The 20,192-nt window shown below is 53.1% G+C and overlaps 2 protein-coding genes across 3 annotated transcripts in view; one reads left to right on the forward strand and one right to left on the reverse strand.

Annotated features, from left to right (window-relative positions):
• ESYT2 (extended synaptotagmin 2) overlaps positions 1–5,132 on the reverse strand; it is a 54,923-nt gene extending 49,791 nt beyond the window's left edge. The window contains exon 1 of one of the 2 annotated variants that reach the window (XM_037049523.1): positions 4,680–5,132. In XM_037049523.1, coding sequence (XP_036905418.1) covers positions 4,680–4,991 — 312 coding nt within the window. In that variant the 5' untranslated portion in view covers positions 4,992–5,132. The remainder of the gene's footprint in view (positions 1–4,679) is intronic. The other variant, XM_037049522.1, reaches the window with a different exon arrangement.
• A 4,216-nt stretch (positions 5,133–9,348) lies between these two features.
• DYNC2I1 (dynein 2 intermediate chain 1) overlaps positions 9,349–20,192 on the forward strand; it is a 39,735-nt gene continuing 28,891 nt past the window's right edge. Inside the window, exons 1-7 of the mRNA XM_037049525.1 lie at positions 9,349–9,757; positions 11,285–11,338; positions 12,003–12,450; positions 14,257–14,345; positions 15,895–16,197; positions 18,716–18,771; positions 20,031–20,085. Coding sequence (XP_036905420.1) covers positions 9,743–9,757; positions 11,285–11,338; positions 12,003–12,450; positions 14,257–14,345; positions 15,895–16,197; positions 18,716–18,771; positions 20,031–20,085 — 1,020 coding nt within the window. The 5' untranslated portion in view covers positions 9,349–9,742. The remainder of the gene's footprint in view (positions 9,758–11,284; positions 11,339–12,002; positions 12,451–14,256; positions 14,346–15,894; positions 16,198–18,715; positions 18,772–20,030; positions 20,086–20,192) is intronic.

Below are 20,192 nucleotides of genomic sequence, written 5' to 3' on the forward strand. Positions count from 1 at the left end.
GTTGGTTTTTCATAGTAGGTCCTTCACAGGATTGATATCTAGATTCTATCAACTTCATATAACATGTTAATTTAATATAAATGTTACACATCCTCTCAATTCATATATCTACGTAAATTATTCCTGTTTCAGCCCTAGCTTTACATTCTCCCATGTTGAATGAAAGTGAGGCTAACAGTCAGACAGAAGTATGTGTTACTGAAACCAGTGCACACAACAGATGAATGCAGATACCCCAAATTCAACTCTTTTTTTAGTTTAAACTAAAAATCAGGTATTCACTGCTGTATGTCTAGCAACTTTGGGCTACTCTCTTCTGACTGAATGTAGTTCTCAGAAGACATGGCCCGAGCAACACCACACTCACAGCCCGTCCCTCTCTGAAACCAGCAGCAGCATGCGTGTCAACGAGAAATCCAAAGAGCGCCCACCCTGCCCGGACCAGGGTGGCTTGGCTGGCTGGGCACTGTCCCACACAGCAAAGTCTCAGGGGCTGAGTTCCGGTCAGGGCACAAGCCGGGGTTGTGGGTCCAGTCCCCGGTCAGGGTGCATGTGAGAGACAATCTTCTCTCTCACATCTATGTCTCTCTCCATCCCTTCCCTTCTCTCTGAAAATAAATAAAATCTTAAAAACAAACAAACAAACAAAGAGCATCTCTATCCCCTTCCCAGTCATGAGGACGCTACCCTTTTCACAAAGCACATAATCTCACTAGAATCTAAGTGCTAAAGTTGCAACCACGGTTTAAAATAGCTGAGCTGTGCCTCCTGATTTAGCTGCACCAACTATGCTGTCACAAGTCCTCACAAAATTTCCATAAAGTATAAGTCAATGATTAACATCGAGAATAAAAGCAAACATTGGCCCTTTGTTACATGAGGCCACAGTGCATTCATTTCTTGTGTTCGTTTGGTTCTTAGAGGACACATTAAACTTTGGCTACAGCTAAATTCCCCTGAACTCCCCAGAACAAGGATAAGAAGACAGCTCTCTCCAAAGAGAAACTCGTGCACCATAGTATTGACAACATTAAATCTCAATCACCCAAGTATTAGAGCAACGAAAGACCAACTGCCGAAACAGCTGAGTAACACTAATATTGTACAGGACAGGTCTGGGACTCTATGAATTTACAGCCACAGAATTAGCATTTGCTGGCGGCAGAAAAACCAGATCCAAACTGGCAGACTTCACCCTACCAAGTTCTAATTTTTCAAATAAATAAAAATAGCAATAGAAAATGGTTCTAAGCATCTCTACAAAAACTCAAGAATAGTCTTCACCCACAGTCTTAAGTTTGCAGGACCCAGTCAAACACTGGTCCAACCAAAAAGGTCCCTCCTCAGCCAGTCAACCCAAACCTGCCAGGCCTTTTCCATTTGTGAAGAGAAAAGAGAAGAGTGAAGGATGAATAGCAACACAGTTTACATTAAAGCTGTAAGACTAAAGCCTTACGGAATTATCACATGTTAAGTAAGAGGTATTTCTTTTTATTTATTTTATTTATTTATCTTTACAGGGGAAGGGAAGGAGAGGAGAGAAATATCAATGTATGGTTGCCTCTCGTGAGTCCCCTGCTGGGAACTGGCCTGCAACCCAGGCATGTGCCCTGACTGGGAATCGAACCGCGATCGTGTGGTTCGCAGGCCCATGCTCAATCCACTGAGCTACACCAGCCAGGGCAGTAAAAGGTATTTCTTATATCCTAGTAGCATTAACTCAAAACCATATATATTTTTCTCAAAGTATTAATATTCTTTAGTATCTCATTTTTCACATCCACTGTACATTTTTACTTGACTAAGTAAAAATTTAAAAAACTGTAAGTGAACATCTCCAAAAGTGGGGTTGGAAGTGGGTACCAGAGTTCATCCTTTCCTCTGCTCCCAGCCCTGCTCTGACTCACGGCTGTTAAACACACAATGTGAATGTGTACAAACACGAGGTCTGAATGGAAGGAGCCCAGCCACTGCTACCATAACGAGAACCGTTTGCGGGGCATGGGTGTGACCTGAGAGCCAAGGAGAGTGGACTGGAATGTGCATGTGTGGACAGTGCCGACTTCACTATACTAGTCAGTGGGGACAGCAGACGCTGTTGAGTGAACATGTGGACTGCGTGGCTGTCACATTCAAAATGAGCAAGTAGAGCAACGAATCTGCATCAAATTTTCCATTAAACTTGAACATTCCTCCACAGAAACTATTTGGATGACTCAGAAGGCTGCAGCTGTGGGCAACTGGTGATTGGCAGCTTCATCACGACAAGCCTGCTCACGTATCACGTCCTGTGCAGAGCATTTTGGAGAAACATCAAATCACCCAGGTGATCAGCCCCACTACAGCCCAGATTTGGTGCCCTGAGACTTCTGGCTTCTCCCCAAACTAAAATCACCTATGAGGGGGAAGAGACGTCAGACCGTCGATGAGATGCAGGAAAATATGATGGGGCGGCTGATGGCAACTGGGAGAACTGTGTGAGGTCCCAAGGTGCCTACTTGGAAGGCAACTGAGGCATCATTGTCCTGTGTACATTGTTTCTTATACCTTGTATCTTTGTTAATAAATGTCTCTTTTTCGTATTACATGGCAGGATACTTTCTGGAAAGACCTCGTATATGTCATTCAAACAAAAATACCAGCCGGAAGTTCAGAACCCCGTGAGCCTACACAGGTGCCGTAAGAACCAAAACACTAACAGAGAAATCCTTAGGGGCGGCTTCTTCAACTGTTGTTTTGCTCCCTCGCTGCAGCGAAACAGCAGACACGGCTAGACAGTGAGTCCACTGGTCTCATCACGACAACAACGCGTGTGTATGACAAATTAACAAGGTACAAAAACTATGTCCACTACAATTAAAAATAAAATCGGTGAAAAGGTATAAAACCATCTCCCTCAAACCCGACTCCTAAGAGCTTCTCTTGGATGTGACCACTGTCCCGTTGCACATGAATCCGTCCAGAAGCTTTCTAAGCAAGGCAGGCATGTGTAGGTATGTGTACGTATGGTATGAATACAGAGAAATTATGAACAAACAAGTGGAAAACTTTGGAGAAAATACAAATTCCTTACTCCACGGAACGAACCTCATGGTTCATCAGTTTAAGTCACGCGGAAGAGAAACCCAGGAAGAGAGTCTTTGGCCAATCACCCTTTTATTCTGTGAAAACAACTTGCCCTGCCTTCAGTGTGGCAGCAGCAACTGCGCCTGTCCATCCGGGGTGCGAAAGCAGCGCGCATCCCCAAGGACTGTTCCTGGCCCGTCGATACCAGCCAGCAGCTTCCGAGCCCAATACCTGGGAAAGCACCGTCGGTTCCTGGGAACCTCAGCCCTGACCACGCCAGCAGACCTGGCCATGTACCCCCGCTCTGAATTTAGCTGCCTCCTGGCATCATTTAACTCGGGGGAGATGCAGACACAGATGCCACCTGAAAGTTCTCCCGCCTTTCTCACCCCGGGACTCGGGCGTCTCGTCCCCACACCGGCCTCCTTCCAGCTCCTAGAGGTTCGATCCTCGACCATGTGCCCCCCGCCCCGCCCCGCCCCGCCCACTGTGAGCTGACAGCCTCCACCCCGGAGGCCCAGCCAGCTGGGCTCCTGTCTGTCTGTCTGTCTGTCTGTCCCTCCGTCCTTCCGTCCGTGGTCGCCAGGGAGCCTCGCGAGGGCGTCTCCGCTGGGGACTGCGGTTTCCCACCTGCCCCGCCCAGGCGCGTCCACGCCCTCGCTCCTGCGGGGGCCGGCGGCCCCTGCACACCCAGCCGGTGCGAGGGAGCGTCGCTCAGCTCGCAAACCTACTTCCTGCGACGCGGCGCCCGGCTGAGGACGCCGTGGGGAGCAGCGGCCGAGCCCACCCGTTCCCTCCCGCACAGAAGTGACGCAGAGACCCGCCCGCGGCAAAAACAGACCTCCCGGTCGCCGCCGCCACCGTCACCCCGCGCCCGAGGGCAGACCTACAGCGGCACTGGTGGAGAAGTGAACTTTCCGCGACCTTCGCAGCAGCAACTCGGGGGCGCGGGGAGACGCTCGCGGCCCTTCGGCTGTGTCAGAACCACCCCGTCTCCCGGGGAAGCACAGAGAGCGACCTTTCCCGCGCCCCCGGCCTCCCGGCCAGGACCCCGGCCCCGCCCGGGCGGCAGCCGAGGGGGTGCGACGTGGCGGGAGCAGGAGGAAGGACAGGGAATGCGCCAGGCGCGGGGGCTGCGGAGAGCCCGCGCGACGCGGACAGTGGGGTCCCAGGGAGCCGGCGGCCTGCGCGGCAGAGATCCGGACCTGCCGCCGCACCCGGCCCAGGGCTCCGGGGTGGGCTGGCGGCGGTCAGGACCAGGGTTGGCGGGAGGGGCGGGGGACAGCGGCGCAGACAGGCGACCCGGACAGGTAGGCAAGGGAGGGGCAGGGCGGAGTGGGGCTCGTCGCGGAGCCAGCTGCACTCCGGACCGGACAGGGAGGCGCGGTGGGAAGGCAGGGCGGTGCGCACTGTGTAAGCCGGGTCACTGGGCTGGGTCCCGGGCGGGGTGGGTACTCCGCGCCCCTCACTCACACCGGCCGGGAGGTCGCCGGCGCGCACCCCTGGCCAGGGCACAAAGGTGGCTGGGAGCGGGGTCGGGGTTCGCGGCAGGGGTGAGAGAGGGGCCGGGGCAGGTACGTGGGGGCCAGGGCGGGGCCGGCGCCCGCACTTACCCAGGCGGGCAGGTCGCAGGCGCGCACCCCCAAGCGCACCGTGCGCTCCTCGTCCTCCAGCAGCGCCAGGGCGCGGCACAGACGGGTGGCTTTGAGGCCGCGGCTCCGCCGGCACCACACGAGCAGCCCGAGCGCCAGCAGCACCCAGCTGAAACTCAGGCCCAGGTAGCCGAGCGCGTACACCGGCAGCAGCAGCGCGAAGCTGCGCGCCAGCTGCGCCAGCAGCCCCGCCACGTCCACGCTCAGCGCCGCGCCGGCCGGCTCGGCCCGCGCAGCGCCGGCCTCAGGTCCCGGGGCCTCGGTGTCGCTCATCTCCAGCAGCCCCGCCGCGCAGCGAGCGCGTCCCGCTCGGCTGAGAGTCCCCGGCCCGCACTCCAGCGCCCCTCTGAGGGACTGCGCCGCCGCTAGAGCCCGCCCGCGCTTCCGCCCGCGGGCGGCGTACGACGTCAGTGCGCAGGGCTGGCGGGGCGTGTCGCGAGCCGGCGTTATCTTGGCGCGGCCTGGGTTCTGGGTGGGCGGGACTGATGTGTAGCGTCATCGTGAGGGTGGGTGGGGCCTCATTTGACGTTATTGCGCGGGGCGGGGTGGGTACTAGGGCCGCAACCCGGTGCTGTCCTGGGCTCGGGACAGGTCGCTCCTCGAGGTGGGCGGGGCTCGTGTGTGACGTCATGAACGCGGCGGGCGGGGCGCAGGCTGAGGCGGGAGTGGGCGGGGTCGGCGTGGACATCTTCAAGCTGGGCGGGGTGAGCGCTCCTGGAGTTGCGGGGCGCGGTCCAGGGCTCTGCGCACCTACTCCGCGGGGCGGACGGGGCTGTCCTCCGGCGGTGGGTGGGCCAGCCCCTGGAAGTGGGCGGGGCCTACGTGTGGCTGTCCGGTGCGCTGGGTTCCTGGGCGGTGGCCCGCGAGGCGTGAGGCAGCAGCCTGTTCTGGCCTGCCTGCTAAGCGGTGCTGGCAGTTGGGGCGGCTCTGTCGCGTGTCTGTAGCCAGCGGGGCAATGGGTGGATCCGGCTGGAGGCGCGGTTCCTGGAGGGCTGGTGCGGAACGAGAAGTGCGCGCTCCTGAGTATTGCAAACACTTGCCGAGTTTGGAAAGTTGCTGTTTGATATACTTTTAACATGTCCAAAACCAAGCCAAACACGCTCCTGAGTGGGTGATAGTGTAGCGCCAAAAAGCTCTTGTGCCCATGACGCCACAGCGTGAAGATGTGTTTCGTCTTGGAAATCGCAGCTATCTTAGAGATGAAATAAACACAACTGGATGAGGCGCCTTTACGTGTATGTAAAATGCAGGAATTTCGGCGCAAAGAACGTGTGCAAGGCGACTCAGGGCAGGATGTGCTCCTCCGAAGGTGTTCACGCCCTCGCCAGTCCTGGCCCACTCGATGCTGGGAGGACTCGCTTAGATCTTGCTTGTCATTTCTGAGAAACACAACAGCCCAGATCACTTTATTTTTCAGGAAACTCAATCAGTAGCTTCCAGTTAACTTTTTTTCAGCATATTCAATGACTTCCAAGGAAATTTTAATTAAATTTATATTGATAGACCTGGTTTTCCCCCCTCCCTCCTTACTCTTCAAATTTTGTTACTGGTAACCTTGAATTACCACCTTTAGAAAGGACAGGGACTATAGAAGAGAAATATGGCACACTTATGTTGTTTAAGCTCTTGCTTGACCTGTGTTCTTCCCTGCCATATTGCAGTAGCTGCAGGGACAAAGTCTGGCATCTGCAGGACAAGCCCCATGTTCCGCACACCACTTGCTGTGTGAGGTGAAGAGGACTGCCAACTAAAGACTAAGCTGCAACCAGCTGTTAGGCTGGAGGAATCAGACTTAACTCACCTGGACGTTGGGGAAACGTTTGCGTGCGTTGGTAACTTTCTGAAACTCTAGGAACTCCACTGGGCTTTAAGTTCCTCGAGCGCAAGAATTGTGATATGTTTACCAGCGCATCCTCAGACTGGCACTGTGCCTGACACAACAGGTGCTGAATGAATACACGTACCTCTCTCCTCTCCTCATCTATGAGTCTGTATGCAATTATGTATGCATATGCGTATGTTGCTATGGAGACATAAGTATGTACCTCGAAACCCTTGTTCCAGGGTTTAGAACACTCAACTTAGGTGGAGGGCACTAAATCTCAAAAAGAAAGTGGTTTTGTCTTTCTTATTCTTTACCAAATTACATTATGTAAGCTGTAATTACAGGGCTTGGGCAAAAGTGGGTTTGCAGTTTTGAGTACATGAAACAGTTTGTTCTTTTATTAGTGGTAAGTAATTATTATTTTCCACATGAACAACTGTAAACCTCCTTTCGCCCTCCTCCTGCCACAGCTTACTGCTCAGGTGCCACCCTCCACTCACGGCTAAGTTATGATCTCACAACAAGTAACTGCTTGTTAACACAGGAAGGAGCATGAGCCTTGCCCTGAAGAGCTGTAGAATCACATCCTACAGATAAGGACTGTGTGAGCACAAGCCACATAAGAAATCCTGCATGTCTGCGATAAAGTATTTGACCTACGGGCTTAGGGATGTAAAATACATGGAACAGAAGTGTCCATGGTACACACCAATCAGCCTCCCGGCCCCAGCTGCCCTGTGAGCCCACTCCCCTGTATTTGATCTCACCAGCAAGGTAGAACACATCTCCCTGCACTGAGTCTAATAACAGGCCCAACTCAGTCCTTTGGGTCTCACTGGTGTTTTATTCCTTATACCCCTCATTCTCCTGTGACCTCTTCATGTTACTTCTTTTCTTCCCTTCTGTGCAGACAATTCCCCAGTGAAAGGCTCTGCTTTCTCAGAGGAAAAAAGAGCATCATTGTGTGTGTTCTAGAACAAAGCTGAAGCTGCAGCCTCTGCTCTCATCCTTTCTGGCGTCAGAGAAAAGTGCTGCCTTCTGTTTAAGCTCAATCCCTTCTGCTTTGTTTCAGATCCCCTCCTGCCTAAGTATGGACCTTATCAACTGCCCAGCCACCTCTCCTACCCCTCCCTGTCCCAGCTGCATCCCCAATACCTCTACAGAGGATTCACTGTATAGGTGGGAGCCACTCTGCCTCTCATTCAGATTATTTAATAGTTGTCTGCATATTTCTTGCTCTGAGCAAGTACAAACTGTGTTTTAGCTTTCTATCTCTAGCACTCTATAGTTCCCATGACCTCAAATTAACCACTGTCATTCTGTCAACTAAGAAAACAGCTGACCCTGACAGTCCTTCGTAGGCACACTGCAGGAATGACCCTTCTCCGTCGCCTCCGTAAGTGATCTAAATGAAGAATCTATTACAAGAGAAAACGTAATTGATTGGCAAAGGCGCTATCTATAAAATAATCATTTTAAGAAGTCTAAGGAGAAAGTGTTTTCAGCTTCCTCTGTAGTCATTTATTTGGAAAGTATAGGGGGATGGATAGTAAGAGGAATCTTTTGATTATGGTGCATGGCTGCCGTGCAGGATGGATTGGTAGGGGCTGGAATGAAAAAATATAAACAAGACATAATTATCCCGACAGGAGTTAGTGATCGCACTTGGGAGGTGAGGGAGAAGGGTCATTCATGCAGTGTGCCTGTCGATGACTGTCAGGATCAGCTGTTTTCTCAGTTGACGGGATGACACTGGTTAAGAGAATGACTTGGCATCAGATCACCCACCACCCTGTGTGACCTCAGGCAAGAGAATGAACCTTTCTGGCCCTCAGTCTTCTAATCTGAAAAACTAACGTGCCTACCTCCCATGGGACGCTGTGAGAATTAAGGATTACCACATGGAGTTTTAGTTTGGTGCTTCATTTGGTGCAGTCCCTAAATAAGTCATAGCTATCACCGATAATACCTTCCCTACCTTCCTTTTATGTTCTTCCTAAGTGCTGATGAGTGGGAATGAAAAGGGCAGGAGTGGTATGTTCAAAACCAGGGTATAATTAAATGTAAAAGGCTTACTGGATCTATTAATTTCTCTAAGACAAGGAGCTGAGTAAATGGCCTTTGCATCTGGAACTTGTAGATGGATCCATTAAACCATAAACTGGCTCATATAGTATGTAACTCAAAAATATGATGTCTGAAAAGTAAATATTGTATCTGCAGAAAAACCATATGAAAAGCGCAGACTATGGGTGGCATGCTCATTGATGGATTGTAACATGATTAAAGAGTGTACTCTTTTTTGTGGGTGTGTGAAAACATTAAGTGTAATCTTTTCTAAGTACATTTGCATACTAGTGAAATGCAAAACAGTCTGTGGAAACATCTGAGTGAGTTACAAGGCACATCACTGGAATGGGACAGGCAAGGTCCCATCCTGCATGAGATAAAATACACCTGAGATGCGGAACATTTTGTCTTCATAATTCTACTCGTTTCTAGTGTTGCGTAAAAAGTCATCCTTCCGACGACTACTTTTTCAAATGCATTGATTCCTACCATTCTTAGAGGTTGTGCTTTATCAAATGACAACATATGGGAAATGATCTGTAAAGTGCAAAGCCTTATCCAGTTGACTAGCCCTTTCCATCACCGACGGTCAATCTGCGAGGTCTGGACACGCCACCTTCCCAACGAGTCAGATTCCTGTGCCACCAGGCTAAGTGGAGCCGGTTAAGCGGCAGCTGTGCCTCATTTTCCTCTGTTAGCTCAGCTCTTCCGGCCCCACAGCCGGGAACCCGACCGGAGTCGCCAATTTTCTTCCACGTCCCCTCCCTCTCGTACCGGGGAGTCCCAGGCCAGCGATCGCTCGGCCCTCCGCTGCTCTTGCCTGCCGGTTGCTAGGAGTTGGGACCGCGCAGACGCGCTGTGGGTGGACGCGGTCGGCCCGGCCAGCGGTAGCTCGGCTCTCGGATGCTCCTGCCTGCCGGTTGCTAGGATTCAGGGATACGCAGGCGCTCTGGGGAAGGCCGAGGGGCATGCCGGGCCAGCGGTAGTTCGACTCTCCTCTGCGCTAGTCTGCCGGTTGCTAGGAGTCAGTGACGCCGGCCCCGCGGAGAATTCAACACCCGGGGCCACTCCTACCGCGGCCGAGCCTGTGGCGCGTTGCGCAGCGCGCCTCCTGGGCCTGCGAACGGTGATGGAGCCTGGGAAGGTGGGTGCACACGGGCTGCGCGTCGTCCCGGGTGAGGGGTGGAATCTCTGGGAAGTTTGCGTAACTTGGTTAATTGGTCCAGACCCCCTGTGTCCAGTCACCTGGCGGCCCTGGGCCCGGAACGGACTCCGATGCCGGACACGCGGAGGTCAGAGGCCTCCCGTTACCGCTGAGCCCCCCGGGACTCGGACAGGCAGGCGTCCGTGTGTGCGACGTCAAAGCCCGTGCACCGTTACCGCCTCCTTCTACCCTGCACTTACCGTCCTGACCTGTGGTCTTCTATCTCTTTCCGCCCCGGTTCGGTTCCAAAGTGATCGTGTAGCTTAAGTTTCCTGTGATTTGCTGGCAGGTTGCATTTTAAAGCTGAAAGTCAGCCCTGGCTGGTGTAGCTCAGTGGATTGAGCGCGGGCTGTGAAGCAAAGGATCTCGGTTCGATTCCCAGTCAGGGCACATGCCTGGGTTGCAGGACAGTTCCCAGTGGGGGGACACATGAGAGGCAACCACACATGGATATTTCTCTCCCTCTCTCCTTCCCTTCCCCCCTCTCTGAAAATAAATAAATAAAATAATTTTTAAAAAGCTGAAAGTCAAACACTGTGCAGTGATCTCATGAGCAGTATTCGCTGCAGACCCAAGCAGTGGGACTGGGCGGGGATGTTATTATTGACATTTGATCCTCGCTTTCAAAAAGAAGCGCGCGTCTACCTTCACTTCGTGTGTGTGTGTGTGTGTGTGTGTGTGTGTGTGTTTCCCCAGTTTCTACTTTCAACATTCTCTCTTTCTGGAACTCTGGTCCAGTCTCTGGTTAGCTGTTGGACAGACTGGAGGCTTATATTTTCCATCTCTCTCTCTCTCTCTTAGTGTGTATTTATTCTGGGAGATTTCTCCAGCTTTATCGTTAGCTTCTACTTAAATGTTTTTTATGTTGCTAATTTTAATATTAAGAATTCTTGTTTTCATATTGCTCCTTTTGTAGCATATGTTTTAACTTGTGCTTATAATATTTTTAAGATCTTTCCAAGGATATAACTTTTATGATGTCTTAAAAACAAGGATTTCTCTATTTTCTTGGGCCATTTTCCTTTTTTGTGTATCTTGATTCTTTCCTATGTTGGTTTTTCTCAATGCCTGACTGGCCTCTCATGTTTATGAGTGAAGCCCCATGAATTAATCAAAGTAAGTTATTTGAGTGCCAGGCGATGGTGCTGGCACTCCGCAGAGTGAGCGGGCAAGGCGAGGGCTGCGTGCTCTATGCTTAGCCTGAACTCCGGAGCAGAGTGGACGTTTACGTTGTGAAGTAGCCGAGGAAACACATGCTGTAGTCATTGACGTGTAATTTTAGATTAGTGAATAATTTCTAAAAATCTGTATTTCTATAAAGTGTTATTCTGGTAGATAGTAATTTGTTGTGTAGGAAGGACTGATTGTCATTGGTTAAATGGCCTAGTGAAAAAAACAGCTTTCCAGGGCTCACAAAATTGGTTATTTTAAACTTGGAAAATGCTAACTTTATACTTTTCTTTCTAGAGAAGAACCAAAGACGATACATGGAAAGCAGATGACCTCAGAAGATACCTTCGGGTAACATATTTCAAAGATTTGAGCCTGGGTCCGATTGGGTTGGAAAGTTTTTCCTGGCTCTCAGCCCTGCACAACTTTGCTTCTGTGTGGCTCATTTCAGGGGCGTTTTTGTTGTTATTTTTGTTTTTGCTTTTTAGTATTTCAGGGGCGTTTTTGACTCAGAGGTCAAGCCATGTGGTTAGTAGCTCTGGGTCTGTGGCGGGAAAGAATTTCCTAGCCCAACACGCATCTCACCAGCCCTCTAGTTCCGGTTGTGGTTCAGAGCCCAGGCTGTGTGTGTACCTGTGTGGCATGTGTGTGGTGTGCGTGTGTCTGTGTGTGTATGGGGAGGGAGGCTTGGGGGTTGAGATTGAGACCCCCTGAGGGTTTTATAAGAAGGGTCCTTGTTCTTAGAGTGGGACCCAGGTGGGCTATGTCTTGGGACTGCAACACAGCTTCAGTATCTGTTCTTTTTCTTTCTGATCCATGTAGTGTTTTAGACTTAAAACAAATGTGACAGCATGTGTAAGTGTGTCTTGTAAGTGGGCACTGGTCTCTAGTCAGACAAATGCTAAGTGTGACTCCTGCCTCAGGTGTGGAGACGCCTACTCTTTCTGTTTGGCCGGGAATGGTTTTTAAGGCCCTTTACTGAGCATTCAGAAGCCCTCCCTTTCTGCTGTTCTAGGCTGCACAGTCAGGGACTCCGAGGGAGGAGAAGAAGCACAAGGAGAAGAAGTCACATAAGGACTTGGACACGGATGTCCAGGAGGTCAAGGAGCAGAAGCCCAGGGACCCAGACCGGGAGACGAAGCGCCGAGAGAAAGTGGTGGACAGAGACGGCCACAGCTCCAGAGAGCATCCCCATGGGCACAGAGACAGGGAGAAGCTGCGGGAGAGGAGAAGGGATGCCCAGGACTGGGACAGAGAGAGGCTGAGGGACAAGACCCGAGAGCAGGACGAGGAGAAGCACCAGCACCGGGGCAAAGACCGGGAGCGGGACCGGGAGCGGGAGCCTGACCGAGAGCTCCATGCGCGGTGGGAGGAGCCCAGGCTGGCCACCACGCACCACAACCTGCTGGGCCTGGACACACGCCGGCTGCCCCCCGACCAACACAAGCACAGGATGCGGTCAGGTGCGTGTCCAGGGCTGTGTGGTTCCCGTCCCACGGCCTGTCGTGGGGTACACCCCCTGAAGTGCATACTCCCCACGCTGCCCTCTCCCGTGGTTTTCAGGTGGCCCGTGTCTGCGGTGAGCTGTGCGCCGGCAAAACTGTGTGCTTTGCATAGTGGTTTCCTTCTCCGTGTTTAAAACTTATCTCAGTGAGTGAGAAGAGTGACAGTGTTCTCACCATTTGCTGGAGTTTTACTACTGAAATGTATTTCAGATTAATTATCCCAATAAATCTCAGCCCACATCATAGATAAACAGAACTTATGCTCTTTGATAAAAGAATTCCTCAGAAGTGTCCGTTTTATTTTAGGCAATATTTAACCATTTATTTGGACTCCTAGGAATTCTAAGGTGAAGATGCCCCCCCCCCCCCCCGCCATGGCAGTGTCTTTGCTGTTTTCACTGTACGAACAGTGCACGCTCCTTGTGAAAATGCACCTGGCCAACACAAACATAAAAGGAAGACATAGAAGGATGTGTAGTTGATTGTAGAACCAACTGGAAGGCTGGGGGCCTGGCTGTGAACGTGGGCTATCCCCTGTGCTGACGTCCCAGTGCCTGTCTGTGCACCCGCCCGTGCATCTGCCCATCAGGGTAGAGGCTCTGGGAACATCTGGTGTGTCTCTGCTGGGCGCGGTGCAGTTAGGGGTCGTCTGCCAGGTGATAGCATCTAGTCTCATGGTTTAAATGCCACTGTGTGCTCCTGATTTCCCAGTTCCGGTCCCTAGCTGAGCCTCATCCTGAATGGCAGGCCTGTGTATCCTGTACCTGATGTCTGATACACATGGCAGGCATCAGGCGCCCTGAACTGAACTCCTGACAGCCCCACAACCCTGCTCCCCGCAGCCTGGCCCACAGGCACCTGCACCCTTCAGCCCAGAGCGCTTGGGACTCACCCCAACCCCAGTCTTTCTCCTGCTGTCTGTGGGAACCTGGCCATCTCGCCCTCCTCTCCGGCTCCCCCACAGGGTGCCTCTGGGTAGCCCTTGCCCCTTGTTTTGGTCTCGTGGACCTCAGGGGCCGAGGCAAGTGCTCAGTGCTCAGCAAATGCTGTTTGAAGGAACGGCCTTTGTGTCGATGGTCTCTGGGTGTTCCACACAGCCCCCATCTTGTAAAATGTCAGTTCTCCCCATTTTAAGACTAAGGACTTTGGCTTGTGGGGATTCAAACGTGAATTTCTAGTCTTTGCTCTTGGACGGGGCTGTGTGTGTCCTCAGTGATTGTGTGGGGCTCTGCTGGGCCCTGTGGCCTCTCTCCCTGGTGGCCAGTGGGGGTGGGTGGCTGTGGGTGGATGCCTGGTGGCATCCTCGTCGCAGGGCTTCCTGCCACTGCAGAGCCTTCCTTCCAGCAGTAGGGTCCCCTGCTCACCCTGAGGTGGCATTGACTCCCTTGCAGCTGAGCACTTGGCGGAGACATCTGCCTGATGGGCCCATGTTTCTGGACTGGCTGCCATGAGCACCTGTCGGAGACCTGGGGACCCCGAGGTGTGTGCGTTTGGCTGGTGCCTCCAAGTGTCCAGCAGTGTTGCTTTCTCCCGGTCGCCTGGGTAGCAGTTGCCGCTGTCATCTCTCTGCCCCACTTTTGGTTTGGATCCTCCACCTTTCCACTCCCGAGGCTGCAGAGCATGCTGGAATTGGAGAACACGCTTTCCTGTGTTGATACATGATTCTGGAATGTAGTGTGTGCTGTGAACACTGCAGCAAGGTGTTAGGAGGCTGTTTCAATGTCTGAAGTTTGGGAATGTGAAAAGTGTGTTTTCTTTTTGTAGTAAGTAAAGTAAGGGCTGAAGAGAAGGAGAGGAGAGAGGAAGACTCGGAAAGAGACGGAGAGAGAGAAAGAAGATACCGGGAAAGGAAGGTGGGTGGACCGGGCCCAGACGCCGTGGGGCAGACGCCGTGTTGGCGTGGGAGGGCTGTCCAGGTTTTGCGGCAGAGACTCCGGGCCTGCGAAGGCACCGGAGCGAACCCTGCATTCGTTTCCTTGGGATCAGAGTAAACGTAGCCGTCGCCCCTTCACCTCCCTCGAAGGCTGTAGTTATCTACGTCCTCCGGGTGCCATCCAGTGTCTCAGCAGCCATGTCCCAGGCAGCAGTGCGACTCGGGAGGACGGTGGGGGTGGTGTCTGTAGGTCTGCGGCAGGCCTCCCCTCCTGTCCTCGGTGTCTGACACACGTGGCAAAGCTGTCCCTCCCTGTGTGCGTCTGCGCCCTTTCTGGTGGAATCGTTCATTTAAGGGCACTTTGAAGATGAAGTCTGCTCATCATCGTGTCGCTGCTTTTTAAAAGATTTTGTTTATTTTTAGAAAGAGGGGGGCAGGGCAGGGAGAAAGAGAGGGGGAGAAACATCAATGTGAGACAGAAACATCGATCAGTTGCCTCTTATACATGCCCTGACCAGGAATCGAACCAGCGACCTTGCATTCTGTGAGACTATGGCCAACCCACTGAGTTACTCTGGTCAGGATATCTCTGTGCGTTTTGAATTTTCCTTGTGGAATCTCTGCATTTCAGGTTTAAAATTATGAAGTGATTGAGGTATAGAGCCCCTTCACACCAATATTTAGTCACCTATGTTTTGTTCTGGGCCCTGACCATTATTTTTTTAGTACTTAATCTTTAATGCCCGTTGATTTATTCCGCCAGCAGGCAAGCAGTAGACTGAACTGAGGAGTTTGGTCAGGGGCTTGTCATCATGTTTTCTTGGGAAGAGTATCCTGCAGAGATGAACAAGGTGGGGGCGTGGGGACGTCGGGGTCCATGGGAAGAGAGAAATACGGGGGATGGGGCTGTGCAGTCAGAACCCTTGATTGGGGAACAGGTGACCCGAGAGCACCACCCGGCATGCATGGAGGGTTGGTTTGGGGTTCTGTGGGGAAGTGTTGGTGATGCTCCCCGAGCCGGGAGTTTGAGCCCAAACACCACACAGGGCAACCTGACCTGCAGTCCACAGCCTCCACCTCGGGATGGTGGTCTGGGGTGCAGGGGTGCCTGAACCAGGGAGCCTGGTCTTAAGAGTGTCCTTGTGTGGAGTGCACAGACGTGTGACCTGCCACGGAGACAGCCCAAGGGGCCCCTGTGGAGAGTGCCGCAGGAGGGCCTGAGTGTAGGTGCAGCCCAGGATGCCTAGGTGTTGGGGGGAGGGTGACCAGACCCCTGACAAGAACAGGCTGTGAGGGAGGCTGGACTGTGCAGGGCGAGGGCGGTGGGCTGCAGTGGCGTGCTGTCCTGTGGAGTGTGGTGGGCGGAGCAGCAGACTTTTCGTCTGGAGTGCGTGTGAGGAAGGTCCCTACAGTGGGAGAGTGGGGGCAGGGGCAGTGCTGGCCCCCTGCCCTGCCTTTGTTGTAATGTGCACGGAGGCCAGTGTGCACGTCCTGCACGCTCATGCACTCCCCACCGTGCCCCTTCGCAGTTGCAGTACGGTGACAGCAAGGACAACCCCCTCAAGTACTGGCTCTACAAAGAGGAGGAGGGGGGAAGACACAGGAAGCACAGAGAGTCCGATCGAGGAAAGAGGCGTCACGAAAAGAGCAGCACCGGGGAGAAGAGGGAGAGGCACTCGCTCTCCGAACGGGAGGGGAACGCAGAGCACAAAGAGAAACGCCAGGAAGAAGGCCTTCACTTCGGCAACGAGAGGCAGCACGAGAGGCAGCACGGTCGTGTGGACAGAAGGGAGAGGTCGTCGAAAGAGGAGCGCAGGAAAAGGGAGCCCAAGGTGCGTGCGCGTCTGGTGCTCCTGCCCCCGGGCCGCCCCAGGCCGCTCTAGGGCCAGAGGCGTGTCTGAGCACAGCGGGGGGGCGGGCCTGGTGGGCTGAGAGTCCCACATGCCCTCGTAAGGCGTCACTCTGGTGTCGTGTGGTCAGTAGAGATTCCTGGCCTCAGATGTGTGGAGCACATATTCTAACATATATTCAGAAGTCTATCATAAGTTTGAAGTGTAACATGAAAGAGGAAGCTGGTATTTTTTAAAGTGGAAATTAAGTGAGTAATTTAGGAAATGTTTCAACCGGGGTTGGTAGTCTAATTCACCAGCAGAACAGCACAGAACACACACAGGAATATCAGTCCCAGAGGGTCCAGTCTTCCTCCCACGTGTCAGAGTGATTACTGGGACTACCTCATACTTTCCTGCATTCCCTTCAGTGTGTTCTGTTTCCTGTCCACGCTTTGGCTGCGTGGCTCGTCCAGACTCCAGGGTGGGTGCAATTCCGTGCTCCCTCCAAGCGGACGTAGGGCGTGCCCAAGGTCAGGGCAAGGGCCTGGGGTACCTGCTCGTCCACTGACCTTCCTCTGCAAACACAGGCACACGCTCGACTGGAACTGTTTTCTGACAGCTCACAGACCCTCTTTTTCAGACACTGTCCATAGTTACGAGTGGCCACTGTTGCAGATGCTGAAGACACAGCTGTGAGCAAAACAGGTTTTAATTTCCATGGTACTTCTGTTATTTTGGAGAAGTCACATGTTAGACGAACCTTCAAGTCGGTAACATCACATCAGGATCAGTTAGCATCATATAATGAACGCTTTTCTTGGCATCGACTTCCAGCTACTGAAATACACTCTGCAGCTTAGTTAGTGAGCCAGCCTGGTGGTTGACAGAATTGTCCCTGAGGTGACTGTGACATGCAGGGTGCCTCCTACCGCCAGGACTGCAGATGTGGAACAGGGCTGGGCCCGGCCGCAGCCTGGGGCTGCCTCTCACTCCCTGTAGGACGTGGACTGTGTGTCCCCCGTCCGCCTCCGGTCCCCAGTTGGAGGGCGAGGGTGTCAGTTAGCAGAGTCTCTGATGGCACCGACCCAAAGAGACAGCCTCAGCAGAAGCATTGGTGACCTCCCGCCTCTGCTGAGTGTGGGGTCCTGCTCCCCTCCGCTCCAGGGGTGGCCCTGTCACTTGTGTCCATGAGCCTCTGCATCCAGCCCCGGGCACTCCCCGGCCCACGTGTCCTGGAAGCAGGGCCCTGAGCACAGGTGCCAGCTCCCCAGGTGCCCGCAGTTGGATGTGGGGGAGCACTGTGTCATCCAGCCCTCGCTGGACTCGTCCCCCTGCTGTGCTCAGGGCCCAGGTGCCTCCAGTGCATGGGCTGCACAGCCCGGGGTCATCGCTTCTCCTGCCAGCGCCACTGAGTCCATTCTTGGTCCATTCCCATCGCTTTTACAGGCTGAGGCCAGACTTCCTCCCGTTACATATACTTTCAGAGAAGATTTCCACACAGGAAAAGTAAAGTTACCCGTGACCCCACCTGCAAGACGCCCCCTGGGAGGTGCCTGTGCTCGGCCTGCAGCCCCTCCAGTCCGCTGGCAGCCTCTCTGGAGTGCGGCCTCGGAGCCAGGCTGCTGTTTCCTTTGGACTCTGGGGACCGCTTTCTCTGCAGGGGCATTTCACAGCCAGCTGGTGTTCTGTGTGTGGTCCTAACCTCCATGACTTCCTAGGTAACCAGATGTCGAACATGCAGTCACCGATTTTGGGGGGTGTTATAAATTATTCTCTGATGAACACAGTGAAAATCTTAACATACATCTTTGATCGTTTTCTAGAAATAACTTCGTAGAAGTGAACTGACAGGTCGGAGAAAGTCTCTGGATACTTTCAGCTCATGCCAGGGCTTTGGGCACACATTGTACACAGCCCTCAGACCGGCAGTTCCGTCCCCGCTCGCTCTTCACTGTCCCTGGTGAATCCCAGGCCTGCCCTCTTCCTGTGCCCCGAGGGGGCGGCACCCCACCCCACCCCCGCCCCCAACTCTGTCCACAGCTGGCCCTGCACCCCTCACGCTGCACTTCCTGCCAGCATCTCCTCCACCCACCTATACACGTCCATTGACACATTCTGATGCTTCTTATTGAAAACAATTCATCAATGTAAGAGGAGGTGAACTTTCTTCCTACAGGTGCGTAGATCTGTGAGATGGCCACGTTCCAAATGTTGGAACCTTTAATTTTAAGCAGTGTGAGGAACTGCTCCTACTGACCTGAAAGGAACGTGAAACTGACAAGCAGCCCGTTTACTTGCCGAGCGCAGACGTGACCACCTTTCAGTGCATACACCTTTCTCTGTGCATCCCCCTCCGTAGTCGCCGAACTTACTAAAACTACTGATAACAACCGTTGTGAGACGCCTGTGGCGGAGTTTCTTGTTAAGTTTTGAGCCTGTGCTTATTTTACAGTTTATTAATCACGGTTCGTTCATTATGATTTACTGATTAGTGGGGACGGGATTTCTTCTCTTACAGAACGGTGAACACAGAAACCGAGGTGGAAGTTCGAAGAGAGACGGGACCGGTGGCCAGTAAGGGATACCCATTTTTTGGTTGGTTATTACATGTCACATGCAGAATCCTTTAAGCCAATTTTTCACTGGGCCCAATCGTAGCCAGTAAGTGGCAGTGAGTAGTAACTGTACTTCCCCAACTCTCCACACAGCCCTGTGGACCGCATCTCAAGTGCACCAGAGGGGCTTGGGGCTCGTTACAGAGTGTTGATCCGTTTTACACTTGCTCACACAAAATTAGAAAACCAGAACTCACTTTGGGGGGAGGCTCATTGGGCAGGTGGCCCCTCCGTGAGGCAGACCTGCCCTGGAGTGTGGAGCATGTGCGGGGGCTGTGGGTCCTCATGTGCATGCCAAACACACGCTTGCCCGCAGGCCCCCAGCCCCAGGCCCGCAGGAGCAGTGAGGTACCTCGGGAGTTGGAGTGAGGGTGTCGGCACCCGGCTGCAGGAAGGGCCTGTCCGCCTTTCTCTGGGAAGTTGGGGGCCCTCCAGGGCCTGCTCTTCACTGAAAAATACCTACTCTGTGTGGGTTTTGTGAAGGTCACAGAGTGGAGTTTGTGTATAAACCATCTTGTATATAAGCTCTAGATTTTAGTTTGTTCTTTATGGCAGCCATATTTGGTCTTTCTTTTTCACAGACCAGGAAAACTTGGGCTAAATGCCTTGTCCGAATTCTTACAACTCTGAACAAAGCTAGCACCTAACCCCGGTGGGTGGGGACAGGCCCCCGGCCTTTGAGCACTGCCGACCTGCCGGAGCACGCGGGAAGCCATGCCCGGCTCGGTGTCCCAGACCCCATGCTGCCTGGACAGCCGTGCGCGAGCTTCCAGCAGTGGAGGGCCAGCTTGGAATTTCGAAAGCCTTAACGCTGGGTCCCAACCAACCCGGAGCAATTAAAGACATAGAACACTCTGAGATACATCTTTCTTTTGGAAATGCAAATATTATACTAAACATAAAATAACACCTGGGATGGATAATAAAGGTAAAGGAATTTCCTAACTTGTACGAGGATGCAGATTCGCACACACGTCTGTGCAAACACGAGCCTTCTCCCCACTGGAGGCGCTCTGTGCCTTGCATCACCGTGAGACAGGAGGGTGTGAGGAAGGCCTGTGCGCTCACGGTTCACCGAGAGCACGCCGTGGAGGTCTGCCACTCACAGCAGCTCTTAATCTTGCCGACTATGATGGGTCTGCACTGACATGTGAAATGTTTTGGTTTTTAAGGCTTTATTTAATGTTAATTTTGGGTTTGACCATATTTTCTTCTCAGGCACGCGGAGATCGTAGTGAGGAACAGTGGGAGAGAGAAGGACACGAGAAGGAAGGTAAGACCTTCACCTCGCTCTCCCCGGGCAGTGAGCCTGGCCAGGCCCAACATTGCCTGGGGCAGGCCTCGTTTGCAGGCGGCTGGGCTGGGGGCCGGGGCTCCCGG

The sequence above is a fragment of the Sturnira hondurensis genome, unplaced genomic scaffold, assembly GCF_014824575.4.
Source record: "Sturnira hondurensis isolate 20B ecotype Veracruz unplaced genomic scaffold, ASM1482457v3 Scaffold0006496, whole genome shotgun sequence".
Lineage (NCBI taxonomy): Eukaryota > Metazoa > Chordata > Mammalia > Chiroptera > Phyllostomidae > Sturnira > Sturnira hondurensis.